Source organism: Bos mutus, chromosome 22, assembly GCF_027580195.1.
Source record: "Bos mutus isolate GX-2022 chromosome 22, NWIPB_WYAK_1.1, whole genome shotgun sequence".
Lineage (NCBI taxonomy): Eukaryota > Metazoa > Chordata > Mammalia > Artiodactyla > Bovidae > Bos > Bos mutus.
The window spans coordinates 4,865,991-4,880,821 of record NC_091638.1 but is presented as its reverse complement, the minus strand read 5'-3'; the positions used below and the strand labels follow the sequence as shown (position 1 = coordinate 4,880,821).

Below are 14,831 nucleotides of genomic sequence, written 5' to 3'. Positions count from 1 at the left end.
AATCTCAAAAGTGTGGAGGCACAGACTGAGAAGATACAAGAAATTTTTAATAAAAGATTTAAAGAAGAAACAGAGATGAACAATACAAAACCTAAAATGAAAAATACACTAGAAGGAATGATTAGAAGAATAACTGAGTCAGAAGAACAAATAAGTGAGCTGGAATACAGAGTGGAAATCATTGCCACAGAACAAAGAAAAAAGAATAAGAAGCAAGGAGGACAGTATCAGAGAGCTCTAGGACAACAAAACGCACCAACATTTGCGTTATAGGGGTCTGAGAAGAAGAGAAAAGAGAATGAACTCGAGAAAATATTTGAAGAGATTATAGCCGGAAACTTCTCTAACAAGGGAAAGGAAACAGTCACCCATGTTCAGGAAGTGCAGAGAGTCCCATGCAGGATAAACCCAAGGAGGAACGTGCCATGACACATAGTAATCAAACTAATAAAAATTAAACACAGAGTTATTAAAAGCAACATGGGAAAAGCAACAAATAACATACAAGGGGACCTCCATAAGGCTATCAGGTGATTTTTTGGCAGAAGCTCTCAAGGCCAGAAGGAAGTGGCATGATGAATGGGAAAAAACCCTACAAGCAAGAATACTCTATCCAGCAAGGCTCTCATGCAGATTTGATGGAGAAATCAACAGTTTTACCCACAAGCAAAAACTCAGAGAATTCACGACCAAATAAGTCTTAAATGCTAAAGGCACTTTTCTAGGTGGAAAAGAAAAGCCTACAACTAGAAACAAGAAAATTATAAGTGAAAGACCCTTGGATAAAGGGTAACATACAGGAAAGTTAAGGCTTCTCTGGTGGCTCAGATGGTAAAGAGTTTGCCTGCAGTGTGGGAGACTCAGATTTGATTCCTAGGTCAGGAAGATCTCCTAGAGAAGGAAATGGCAACCTACTCCAGTATCCTTGCCAGGAAAATTCCATGGATAGAGGAGCCTGGCAGGCTACAGTCCATGGGGCTGCAAAGAGCTGGACACGACTGACTTCACTCACTCAACAGGAAAGTTAGGAAATCATCCACACACAAATATATCAAAACCAGCAATTGTGAAAAGGACACAAATGCAGGATATTATAAATGTATTTGAAATTAAAAGAGAAACAACTTAAAACAGTCTAGTATATATGTAGACTGCTATATCAAAACGTCATCAGAATTGCAAACCAAAAAACTACAATAGACATGCAAAAACGAAAAAGCAACCCAAACACAACACTAAAGATAGTCATCAAATCACAAAAGAATAAAAGAAGGGAAGAAAGAAGAACCACAAAAGCAAATCTGAAACAATTAAGAAAATGGCAATAGGAAAATACACATTGATAATTACCTTAATTGTAGATAGATTAAATGCTCCAACCAGAAGAAACAGACTGGCTGGATGAACACAAAAATAAGAGCCATAGATGTGCTGTGTACCTGACACCCACTTCAGACTAGGGACACACAGAGACTGCAAGTGAGAGGATGTAAAAAGGTACTCGATGCAAATGGAAGTCAAAAGAAAGCTGGAGTGGAAATACTCATAAGTATTATGAGAGGTTATAATAAGTATAAGTATTATAGGAGTATTATAAGTGTTATAAGTAAGTATAAATATTATAAGTAAGTATAAGTACTATAAGCATTATTATAAGTATTATTATAAGTATATAAGAGTATTATAAGTATTATAAATAAGTATAAATATTATTATAAGTATATTATAAGTATTATTATAAGTATTATAAGAGTATTATAAGAGATAGGGAAGGCACTACATTATGTTTAAGGGATCAATCCAAGAAGATGTAACACTTGTAAATACACATGTATCCAACATCAGAGCACCTCAGTATATAAGGCAAATGCTAACAGCCATAAATGGGGAAATTGATGATAGCACAATAATAGCGGGGGACTTTAACACCTTACTTACTTCAGTGGACAGATCATCCAGACGGAAAATCAATAAACAAAAACCTTGAGTGACACGTTAGACCAGATGGACTTAACTGATATTTATAGGGCATTCCCTCCAGAAGCAGCAGAATACAGTTCTCAACTCCACATGAAACATGCTCCAGAATAGACTACATATTGGGCTACAAATCAAGCCTCGGTAAATTTAAGAAAATCAATCATATCAAGCATCTTTTCTTGCCAAAACACTATGATATTAGAAGTAATTATAGTCAAAAACTATAAAAAAGCACAAACACATGGAGACTAAACAATGTGTTACCAGACAACCAAAGGGCCACTGAAGAAATCAAAGAGGAAATAAAAGAATATATAAACACAAATGACAACAAAAACAAAGTTATCCAAAACCTATGGGACATAACAGAAGCATTTCCAAGATGGAGGTTTATAGCAATACAATCTTACCTCATTAAACAAGAAAAGTCTAAAACAACCTAAACTTACACCTACAGCATCTAGAGAAAGAAGAACAAACAAAATCCACAGTTAGTAGAAGGAAAGGAAGCATAAAGATCAGAGGAGAAATAAATGAAACAATATTTGAAAAGATAAAACTGATAAAATGTTAGACTCATCAAGAAAAAAAACGAAGAGGGCTCAAATCAATAAAATTATAATCGAAAAGGAAGAAGTTACAGTGGATACCACAGAAATACAAAGGATAAGCAACTACCATAAGCAACTATATGCCAATAAAATGGACAACCTAGAAGAAATGGACAAATTCTCAGAAAGGTACAATCTCCCTATATTGAACCATGAAGAAACTGAAAATATGAACAGACCAATCATAAGTACTGAAATTGAAACTGTGATTAAAAAACTCTGAAGAAACAAAAGTCCAGGACCAGATGACTTCACAAGCAAACTCTATCCAACATTTATAGAAGACTTAACGGCTATTCTGAAACTATTGCAAAAAATTGCAGAGGAAGGAACACTCCCAAGCTCACTCTATGAGATCAACATCACCCTGATACCAAAACCAGGTAATACCACCATGAAAACAGCAAATTACAGGCCCATATCACTGATGAACATAGATGCAAAATCATAAACAAAATACTAGATAGCAAACTGAATCCAACAATATATTAAAAGGTCATAAACCAGGATCCAATGGGATTTATCTTAGGGTTTCAAGGTTTCTTTGATATATGCAAATCAATCAACAAATTGAAGAATAAGAACCATATGATCATCTCAATAGATGCAGAAAAGTTTTTGACAAAATTCAACACCCATTTATGATAAAAACTCTGCAGAAAGTGGGCATAGAGGAAATATACCTCAACATAATGAAGTCTATAGATGACAAATCTACTGCTAACATCATGCTCAGAGGAAATGCTTTCAGTTTCATCATTAAGATCAGTAACAAGAAAAGGATGCCCACTCTCATCACTTTCATTCCACAGAATTTGGAAGTTCTAGATATATTAGTCGAAAAATAAAAAGAAATAAAAGGAATCCACATTAGAAAATAAGTAAAACTATCACTCTTTGCAGATAAGATGATACTAAACACAGAGAATCCAAAGATTTTATCAGGAAACTACTAGAGCTCATCAGTGATTTGGTTAAAGTAGAATACAAAATCAATACCCAGAAATCTGTTTCATTCCTATGTACTAATAAGGAAAGATCAAAAGGAGAAATTAAGGAAACACTTCCTTTTACCATCACATCAAAAATAATAAAATACCTAGGAATAAATTTACCTAATGAAGCAAAAGACCTGTACTCCAAAAACTATTAACACTTTGATGAAAGAAATTGAGGATGACATTGACAGATGAAGAGATACAAATATACCATGTTCTTGAATTGGAAGAATCAATATTGTCAAAATCACTATGTTTCCCAAGACAATCTTGAGATTCAATGCAATGCCTATCAAATTATCAATAGCATTTTTATAGAACTAGAACAAAAAACAATCTTAAAACTTGTATGGAGACATAATAGGCCCCAAGTAGTCAAAGCCACCTTGAGAAAGAAAAAAGAAGCTGGAGGAATCAGGCTCCCTGACTTCAAACTACACTGCACAGCTGTGTACTGGCACAAAAGCAGAAAGGCAGATCAGTGGAGCAGGTGACAAAGCCCAGAAGTAAACCCATGCACGTGTGATCAATTAAGCTATGAGAAAGGAGGCAAGGCTTTACAATGGGTAAAAAACAGTCTCTTCAGTAAATGATGCTGGGAAAACTGGACAGCTACATACAAAGAACAAAATTAGAACATTATTTAATACCATACACAAAAATAACTCAAAATGAATTAAGGACAGAGATGTAAGACTGTATACTATAAAACCCTTAGCAGAAAGCATAGGAAGAACACTCAGACATAAATTGCAGCAATATCTTTTTTGGCCCATCTTCTAAAATAACAGATGCAAAAAGCAAATATAAATAGAGCACTATATGCCAATAAAATGGACAACCTAGAAAAAATCGGCAAATTCTTAGAAAGGTACAACCTTCCCATATTGAACCATTATTGTTTACTGGGACTTAATTACACTCAAAAGTTCTTGCACAGCAAAGTAAACCATAAACAGAATAAAAAGACAATGCACAGAATGAGAGAAAATATTTGCAAATGATGTGGCCAAAAAAGGGATTAATTTCTAAAGTATATAAATGGCTCATGCAGCTCAATATAAAAAAGAACAAAATAACCCAATCAGAAAATGTGCAGAAGACCTACACTGGTGTTTCTCCAAAGAAGACAGACGGATGGCCAAGAGGCACATGAAAAGACGCTCAACAGTGTTCATTCTTAGAGAAATGCAAGTAGAAACCACAATGAGTGGCACCTCACAGCTGGCAGAATGGCCATCATCCAAAGTCTAGAAACAATGAACGCTGGAGAGGGTGTGAAGAAAACCCTCTTACACTCTTGGTGGGAATGTAAATTGATACAGCCACTGTGGAAAACAACATCGATATTTCTTTAAAAACAGAACTACCATATACCCAACAATCCCAATCCTGGGCTTATATCCAGAGAAAAGCATGGTTCAAAAATGTACATGCGTCCCCGTGTTCACTGCGGCTCTGTTTACAATAGCTAAGACGTGGAAGCACCTTAATGTCCATCTACAGATGAGTGGATAAGGAAGATGCACATATATACACAATGGAACATTACCCAGCTATTAAAAAGACGAAAAAAAACTATTTGCAGCAACATGCCAGAACTGGAGATTATCATACTAAGTGAAGCACGTCAGAGTGAGAAAGACAAATAGCAGATGATGTAGTTTAGCACAATCTAAAAAAATGATAAAAATGAACCTATTTATAAAGCAGAAACAGACTCACAGACTTAGTAAACTCATGGTTACCAGAGGGGAAAATGGTGGCTGGGGGAGGGATAAATTGGGAGTTTGGTATGGACATATACATATACATATTTAAAACAGATGAGGAACAACGACCTACTGTATAGCACAGGGAGATCTACTCAATATTCTGTGATAACCTAAATGGAAAAGAATTTTAAAAAGAGTAGATATATGTGTAAGTAAAATTGAATCACTCTGCTGTACATTTGAAACTAACACATTGTCATTCAACTATACTGCAATATAAGATAAAAATTAAAAACCTAATAAAAAAACCAAAATGCATTATTTGCTATAGGTATTTCCTGAAAGTTTTATATATTTATATATATATATATAAATCATTATATAATATTGATAGTAGTAGTAGCAGTAATGATAAAATAATACCTTGTATTTGTAAGGTTAAGTCATATTCTAGCACCAGGGTCCTCAACCCCCAGGTCACGGACTAGTACCAGTCCATGGTCTGTTAGGAACCAGTCTGCACAGCAGTAGGTGAGTGGCAAACGAAGCTTCATCTGTACTTATAGCCATTCCCCATTGCCCCGGAAGGGACCGTCTAGTTGCAGGAAGACAAGCTCAGGGTTCTCACTGATTCTGCACTATGGTGAGTTGTGTAATATATGACAGTGTGATGATAATAGAAATAAAGCACGCAGTGAATGTAACCACCCCCTGACCACCCCTCCCCATCCATGGGAAGCTGTCTTCCACAAAACCAGTCTCCAGTGCCAAAAAGGCTGGGGACTGTTCCTGTAGCACATTTAATTTGGAGGGTCCACTTGAGACGTGAAACCACATACAGAAGGTGCCATTAACGTGATTAAATCTTTTAACAACAAATCGCTAAATGTGAACTGAGAGCAAAGAAAACTTATGATCAAGAAATGAGCACCACTCATTTGCACCACTCTTCTGCAAACAGGAAGAGTCTTTGGGAATTCTCTATCCAGCAGGGCTTTGACCATCACCTACAAAGTAGAACAGTTACCATGAGAGAACTTCTGTATATAGACTGAAGTTCTGTTAATTCCTTCGGTTTCCATCAAAACCACTCAAATTTTAATCTCCATGATATTCCACACAAAGCCAACTGTACTTGGCTTTCTAAGTGACTTAAGGCTTGTCAGCAGTAATTCTGACTCCCTGATTTTTGCTTTGCCATTTAATTCCTGAATATCCACTCCATATGGTTTTATATTTCTCCATACTCATTTTCATAAACTGTTTTGCTGGGTAAGCTTGAAGCACTCTTGCCAGGGGCATGCTGCTGTCTTCGTTTAAGAATGACACCAAGACCGCAGTTCAGGCACACTGCAGTGTCAAGTGGGAACACTGCAGTGTTTCCAAAAGTACATGTGATAGAATTGTTTTGTAAAAATGGCTACAATGCCCCTTCCTCTCGGTAGTGAATTCCTACATTATCTTTGGGGTTGGCCAGATGATTTGCTTTGGCTTATGGGACTGAAAACATGCTGGTCATCTGGGCACCTCTTGCTGTTCTCTGAATTCTGAGACTTCCATGGTCAGCGTCACCTGGCTCCATGTTATCCATCCCACAGCCATCAGACGACCGACGCCCAGAAGCGGAACTGTGATGTTCAGCTGCTGTGCCCAGATGCTCACACAAGCCCCGTCAAGAGCAGGAGAAGCATTTGCCTGAAGTTCGCCCAAATGCCAACCCGCAGAATCATGAACTAAATTTTTGTCACTGAGTTTGGCTTTGGCATGGTCTCTACCGCAGCTAAAGCCAGCAGATGCCACATGAGAGGGTGAAGTCCAGATGGCAGATCTGGAGGGACAGAGTTTAGCACAGCCAGCACTTACTTGGACTGTTGGTAGGAATACGCAGATGCATGCTCGCTGGCTGTGTCCACTGCTATCTGCTGCTGCTGACCACTCGTGTCCTGGGACGAAGGTGCCACTGTCTGGGGAGAGGTATCAGCCACAACACCCTGTGGAGACAACAAGGACATAGGACCTCACTGGCTTGAGCAGAAGGGCTCCTTGCGGACGGACTGTAGGGCACATCCCCGTGCTGTCTGGCACTGGGCTTGTGTGGAGTTGCACTCGGCTACATAAAGCCACAATACACACCAGCAGAAAACCCACAGAACTCATCTGAGGAATTTACCTCCATGTGTCACCAAGAAGACTTGCCATCAGAAGACCCTATAGCAGTCAAATGATCAGGAAATCATTTTGCCTGCAGGTAGAACTTTTAAACTGCAGCTGCCTGTAGCCACACTAAATAATAATTCCTTAATTAAAAAAGAGCATGCAGAATTCCTATAAAAACTTATACATTTGAGCATTTTCCTGGGAATAAATTTCTCTACCCTGTCTCTACAATCTGGCAAAACAATGGACCTTACTACTAATAAAAATCTATATCCAGGTTTGGATTCTTCCTAAAAGGACATTGTCAAATACGCTTTCCCTTAAGGAATTTGATTTGTCTTATTTACTTTTATTTTTCTCGACATGAACTGGGATTCATTTAGAGGTTTCAGAAAAAGAAACTAACATCCTTAATTTTGATTTGCTCCTTCCTTTAGCCTTTTGATGGCTTCCATTTCTCACAGATGCCAACAAGAATGGATTTCTTGAGTTGATCCTCACTCAGAAGTTATGTTTGGTTCTGAGAAAGGTTTGGTAGTTAGTCAACCTAGGGAGAGAATCCATATGACTACATTCTCCTGGTTGTACTTATATTATAGCCTTGGACTTCTGCAGAGATACAGGCTTTTGATCAATGTTCTGTCCTTAACAGAAGTTCCCTGAAATTGCTCCTCAAAATGTGAAAATTCTCCCTTTATGAATTCAATATTTTTTCACCCCTAATCTACTGTATGGTATTACACAGTTTTCTGAGTTTCCTACCTGCATTGACTTGTATGAATACTGGTGAATTTTCAATGACTGTTTTGACACAGAAAATGAATCAGTGCTTTCCTTTATAAGCACAACTCAAGGCACTATATCAGGGTATGCTTATATAATTCTTAGTGGTATACTTCTTTTTAAATCTCAGATTTATTGATATATTAGACTGTTTCCAATAAGCAATACTCTTAAGTGTGTCTCCTTGTTTTAGAGTCAGCAAAAACCTCAAATTCTGTAGATAAGCACCCACATTTGGTGTACAGATAGAGAGATGCAGATATGTGGCAGACATCGATGCTTAAGGCCACCTATGATGTCTAGATTCATAATTTTTTCTCATGGATTAGATGGGTTTTGATAGCTAAATCTAGCAAAGAACATATATTTTAATCACATACTCTCGAAAATCTGAAAAGCTAATTAAAACCTCTTTAATAGTGAAACATTCTCAAGGGCTTATAGGTCTGGAACACATAAAAGATTAACACGTTTTTCCTCCTCGGTTTCCTAAATGACACGGTACTGTCCTCTTAAATGTCTGTGCTTCCCAAATCTTGGTACTAGCAAACATCGGTAACACACCAAAAACAAGCAAACAAACATATATTTTGAAAAGATCCAATTTCGTCTCTCAAAATTTCACCTAATCTGTGTGGCTCCAGAGGTTGGAAGAGTCATGCTGGTCTCCCACATTGAGTGGTACCGACGTGAGGAGCAGCAACAGCTGGACTCCAGAGGAGTCCCAGCTGATGGAAGACATCCACTGTGACCATAACAGCAAATGGGCATCAGGAGAAGGTGAAGGAGGGCCGGGAGCAGGGAGAAGTCTATACCTCTGAGTTCTCACCATTGTCCTCATAGCTCTATGCCCCTCCTATCCAGTATCTTTCTGGCTCTGTCCAGTAAAACAGTGTATAGAGGAAATGGATTTAGCCCAGTGGAGAGAGAGGAGAGGAGAAAGCTCCCAGCAAGGCCAGCATGACTTTATCACTCATGGTCTGCACCAACCAGAGTGGTACGTTCTCCTCCTTTGTCTGTAGGACGCCACAGTCCCATCAAGGTTCACTGGTGAGAGCAGTGGTCCTTCGTCTTTAGTACACAAAAGAATCACCTGGCATCCTTTAAAAATTCTCAGGTGCAGTCCACAGCCTGGACCACATCAGACTCTGGCAAAAATCACTATTTAAAAAAAAAAATCTTGAAGTAATTTCAACATACAGAAAAATTTGAGAACCACTGCTCTAATCCAGTCCTTCTTAATTTTTAATGTGCGCCTTCATCCTTAAGGGCTCTTGTGAAAATGCAAATTCTAATTCAGTAGATCCAGGTAGAGTCTGGAAGTTTGTATTTCTAACAGGCTCTCAGGTGGTGCTGCTCATGTTGGTTTAGGGAGTACCGTTGGAGTAACAGGGCATCGGAGAACGGGCTTATTCAAAAGGCTTCAAATGTTTCCCTTCCTCTTTCTGATTGTTTGTGGCTCACATTTGATGGAGTAGTTATTTGATCTTTGGTCTTTTCTCTAAGCATACCTGTGGCGGATTCATGTTGATATATGGCAAAACCAATACAATATTGTAAAGTTAAAAAATAAAATAAAACATTTAAAAAAATAGTGGCGTTCCTCTGAGACCTGGATACCAAATTTGCTTGTGTCCTGTGCAAAGCAAGGCAAAGGCGTGTTCAAGTAAAGTCCATACTTTGACAGAATGAGCTTGCAACTGCAAACTTTCAAGTAGCACAACAATCACCACTAAGGATTTGGGGGGTTTACAGTGGGCCCTGGTGCTCAAGGCTGAGATTTATCTTCCTAACCTCGTTCTGTAAGAAGAGACGGACTTACTTCAATGGAAACAGCTGTCGGAGGCACAGGCGTGTACTGGGGGATGTAGGTCCCTTGCATAGGAGCCGCGGCAGTCATGTACTGGAGGAAATCAAAGAGAAATGCAGATGAACTTGGGCATGCGGCCGGCAGGAACAGTGACAGCACATAAGACTTTTCCATGTGTGGCCCCCGCCAGTGCGTGATTAAACTTAAAGTCTATTTTGACCGAAAATAATGCAGTTTCTAGCAGTATAGAATAGCCATCTCTTATTGATTCAGAACCAACAGAAGCCCACCTCTCCAGCATCAGTACAAGTTCATTCTTCCCACCCCCTCATGTTGTCCTGAACATTCTACATTAGCTCCCAAACATCTCACTTTCACATCCAAAACACAAATGCCTGCCAGGTGGGCAGGGATGACCTCTGTTTTTTCCTCCATTTTACTGCTAGCACATAGTAGGCTCTCAACAGATTATTTGTTGAATGAATAAATCATGAATAATCAATAATCAATAAATAAATGAAAATTATGAAAAATAATTCTTTTCTAACTAAAATAGAGGGCTAATGTAAGAAATACTTATCTACCAACAATCACAATTGGCAAATGTTATAAATTCTTTTGTCATTTGATAGCTTTTTTTTTTATAAATAAATAGTGTTCCAGATCATCTTGAAATTGCTTTTTTATCCTCCCCCCACTCCATGTCACTGACAGTATTTCCTTTTCCACTCATTTAATTCTCTAAATTTTCTTCATCTAAATGAATGATACAATAGTTCAATCATTTTTCACTAAGTTGTAGTAATTCAGTAAAATATTCAGTAAAATATGTGTTGGGGATAACATGTATTTTGGCAACAAAAAATTGAAGATGCAGAAAAATTATATGCCCACCTCTGTAAGCACAAAGCATGGCCCATATTCCTGTTTCTATTATACATAGCCTCTGACAAGTTGAGGTTCTACTCTTTTGAGGGTGGAATCTTCCATGGAATCAACTGTATTTCTGAGTTTCTAAACTTCATCATCACAAAATTTCAGAGCCAGAATCATCTAATGAAAACAAGGCTTCTCAAAACACAGTTTCATTGAAACAATTCTTATGGAAACAACAAACCCATGATTCTTTATTCTTCTAAAGTCGCTACGTTCACATATGAAGGGCACCCATAAATATGCAAAATCTAAATTACAATGTTATGCATTGATAGGTACTTTCAGTATCCAAGAGGCATGATAATTCTGAATCCAGGGAAATAATCTGAATGGAGATTGGCTCATCAGATGTTGTTTACTATTCATGGAGAAATAGAGCAACTCTGGACAAATGCTTCTCCATCCTAAACGAGCACTGTCCTCCTAATTCTGTTTGCTGAAAACAGAGACAACCTTAGTGAAGCAACCCTAAATCAAACAAGCCAAACTGCTGCCCGTAATCCATGTGTTACTGCTGATAACAACTGCATGCAATTCCTATCAGTACAAAAACAACCTTGTAATGTGGACTAAGGACAACCGTTTGCAAGGCTTGGGGATATTACTAGTTTAGCTTCATAGCTGAAACTTATCAGAGATTTCTGCACCCCATGCTCTGTGCTCTCACAGAGTTCATCACTCTTCTATTAAAATTGTCCAGGCTCTCATTTTCCTAAGGCATGGACCAAGTGTTACGTATGCCTGCATCTTCCAACATCCTATGCTGTGCCTGGTATTTAGTAGAAAAACTGTTCAGTGGCTGAATAAAAAGGCTATGCGAAGAAAGTCTTCCATTTCCAATTACACATCTTGTATGCCTCTTAGCCATTGATCATTCTGAATTCTGTATAGAGACTTCCCCACCCCTATAAAGTGTTCATGTAACTTTTAAATACATTAGCCCACTCTGCTCATCACTGTCCCTGTGTTCTTAAGCAGACAGTTACTCGGGGATCCAACTGCTGTCAGCTTTTCAAAAAAGTACAGACCTCTGGAGTCACATTTCAGCAAATATTATTTCATATCTAGCACCCATGGCAAGTGTCTGCTTTGCCAACAAAATTGTCCCAGAAAGTGTTGGAGGTAACAGTTCCTTGGCCATTTCAGATGGGTGGTTTGCTTGTGTCCTACGGGTTTTAAGCATCTCTTAATTTACTATTACCTATGCCTTTTTTTTTTTTTTAGAATGTTACCTCAGCTGGGGGAAAAAAGCTTTCTGTGTTTCAGTGCATTTGAGCAATTCTGCATAATGTAGCCTCTTGGATATGACTGCGTGCATGCTCTGTTGTGTCCTACTCTTTGCAACCCCATGGACTGTAGCCCACCAGGCTCCTCTGTCCATGGGATTTTCCCAGCAAGAATACTGGAGCGGGTTGCTATTTCCTTCTCCAGGGGATCTTCCCAACCCAGGAACCGAACCCATGTCTCTTGCATCTCCTGCACTGGCAGGGGGATTCTTTTCCACTAGTGACACCTGGAAAGCTCTCTTTGCTATAGACACAGAATTTTAAAACTCTGAGAAATCAGGTTTTACAGAAGAATGGCACTTTAAATCAGTCTCTCAACCTTTTTCTCTTTAGCACCTACTGATTTTGCTTACAACTAGTACTTTAAAGAATATACTTTGGAAAAAGTTTAATTAGATATCAGAAATCCTAGTAGATGTGTAGAAAGTGGGACTATATTTTTACCGATAGAGTTAATACTCTCTGTGGCTCATGTTCTACGCTTTGGTCACGGTTTTCCAAGAGGTACAACTCTGAGGGAGTCAGAGGATACTCCCTCACTGATCTTGGTATTTTTTAAGCCAGAGGTAGTAATTCCAAACTTTGCAATTGTCATCAGTGACTGTGGGTGTCCTTCTTATAAGAAGGCAGTGTCTCTGGATACTGCCTGACCCACCCCTGGTCCAGTGTCCACGTCGCTAAGAAGAACTTTCTGTGAATTAGACACAGGGGCATGTGCTGGGGCCACACAGAGCACTATCCATGACTTCACATGAGAATCCACCTCACTTTCAGACCTCTTGTGCCCAACTAGGGTTCTCAAGTAGTGTAGTTAGTGGAAAGCGTTTTGTGTGATTCTTTTCTATAAGTTTCTTGAAATCATGCAGAGTTATCCAAAACCTCATCTCTGTTCTATTGAGTAGAAGGAATCTGTAAATCTTCACACCTTCCGTGGCATTTGATGAGGTTATGAAAGTAGTCAAAACTGAAGTGCAGTCATCTTCTCTTCAGAACAACACTGAGTTAGGCAGGATGGCTCACCCATTTTACATACTGACAAGCTGGGATATACTGTGAATGCACTCCAGTTCTGTAGGACTGAGTCCACTTTTCTGTCAACTTCATGACGTTTAAAATAAAATCCTAAGAGTTTCCACGATCATGACTGTGTGTGCGTGCTTCAGCCACTCTGTTGTGTCCAACTCTTTATGACCCCATGGACTGTAGCCCGCCGGGCTCCTCTGTCCATGGGAGTTCTCCAGACAAGAATACTGGAGTGGGTCACCATGCCCTCTTCCAGCAGATCTTCCCAACCCAGGGACTGAACCCAGGTCTCATGCATTGCATGCACATTCTCTATCATCTGAGCCACCAGGGGAGCCCATGACCATGTATAATATGCCATGTATAATTAAAAAAATAACATTAATAATTGGAGTTCCAATTAAGAGATATAGAATAATAATGCCTTAACATTTTATTGTCATTTCATTTCCATAGATTTTTAATTTTCACTTTATATTCTGAATACCTAATTTTCTTCTAGAAGAGCTACTATCCCTTATGCTTATTTTATAATTTAACTTTATGCTGCTCTTCTGAACAGAACTTATAGAGAATTTTTAGTACAAATGCAATCAGCTCAGTTCAATGTGTTGTATATTTTTTATTTAAAAGAAAAACCTTTCTGGTTGCTCGTTTTTTTTGGTGTCACAGAAAATCTAACAGAGCTGGAGAATGTTGTTTTAAAATTAGGGACAGGCTTATTTTAAATAAGTCAAAGCTATGGAGTTTATACTCTGTAAGACTATTATTATCTCTCGATAAACTTTTGCAGTAAAACTTTTCTGTGGTAGACATATATTTTCTAGGGTAAAGCTTCAAGATGTGACAGACTTGTAAAATTAGGCACAGGAGCTTATAGGAAATGGCTACAGCCATGTGCAAGATCAACTCTCAGCTTTAGGTAACTGGTGGAAATACCTCTGAACTCCCTCTGCAAGCATTCAGTTTGGTTTCCTTAAGACCAAAGATAAACTACAGTCAGAATTGACAATGCAGGCTGCACAAATATGGTTTAGATCTCAGTGCCTAAGACTGCTTTCTTTTTATCCAGCTAATAAATGACTAAAACCTAAGAAGGACCTGTGATATAAAAACTCTGCTGTTTGACTTCATACATTTCTGTGGATTACTTATTAAAACCAAAACAAGAATGGATGTCTATCCTTTAAGCTAATTTACTTTACTGGTTTTTCTCAAAAACTACAAAATATCTTCCATAATTCTTTCATGAGTACAACTTATTCTGGTTTTTTTTGATACATTTTGATATTTTTTTTTTTTTTTTTTTTTGATACAATGGCTGATGGGAACCATATTACAATGAGATGATATAGATACAATGGATAAATCCATAAATTCCCCATATATTTCCCCATATATTTCAAAACGTTGGTGGCAGCTCAACGTTTTGACATTCCATGGATATGTCTTTTTTGGTAAACAGGTTGATGATTTTCACATATTCTGAAAGCACTGGGTTTTCACATGGCATATGCTGGAAACCCAAATAG

At 38.2% G+C, this 14,831-nt stretch overlaps 1 protein-coding gene across 11 annotated transcripts in view; it reads right to left on the bottom strand.

The window, feature by feature from the left end:
* The window catches only part of RBMS3 (RNA binding motif single stranded interacting protein 3), an 804,674-nt gene that overhangs the window by 23,982 nt on the left and 765,861 nt on the right, over positions 1-14,831 (bottom strand). For 6 of the 11 annotated variants that reach the window (XM_070360554.1, XM_070360553.1, XM_005901197.3 and 3 more), the window contains 2 exons: positions 10,067-10,147; positions 7,168-7,295 (listed from right to left, as the gene is read on the bottom strand). In XM_070360554.1, coding sequence (XP_070216655.1) covers positions 7,168-7,295; positions 10,067-10,147 — 209 coding nt within the window. Of the gene's footprint in view, positions 1-7,163; positions 7,296-10,066; positions 10,148-14,831 lie in introns of those variants that run through there. The other 5 variants (XM_005901195.3, XM_005901198.2, XM_070360558.1 and 2 more) reach the window with 1 other exon arrangement.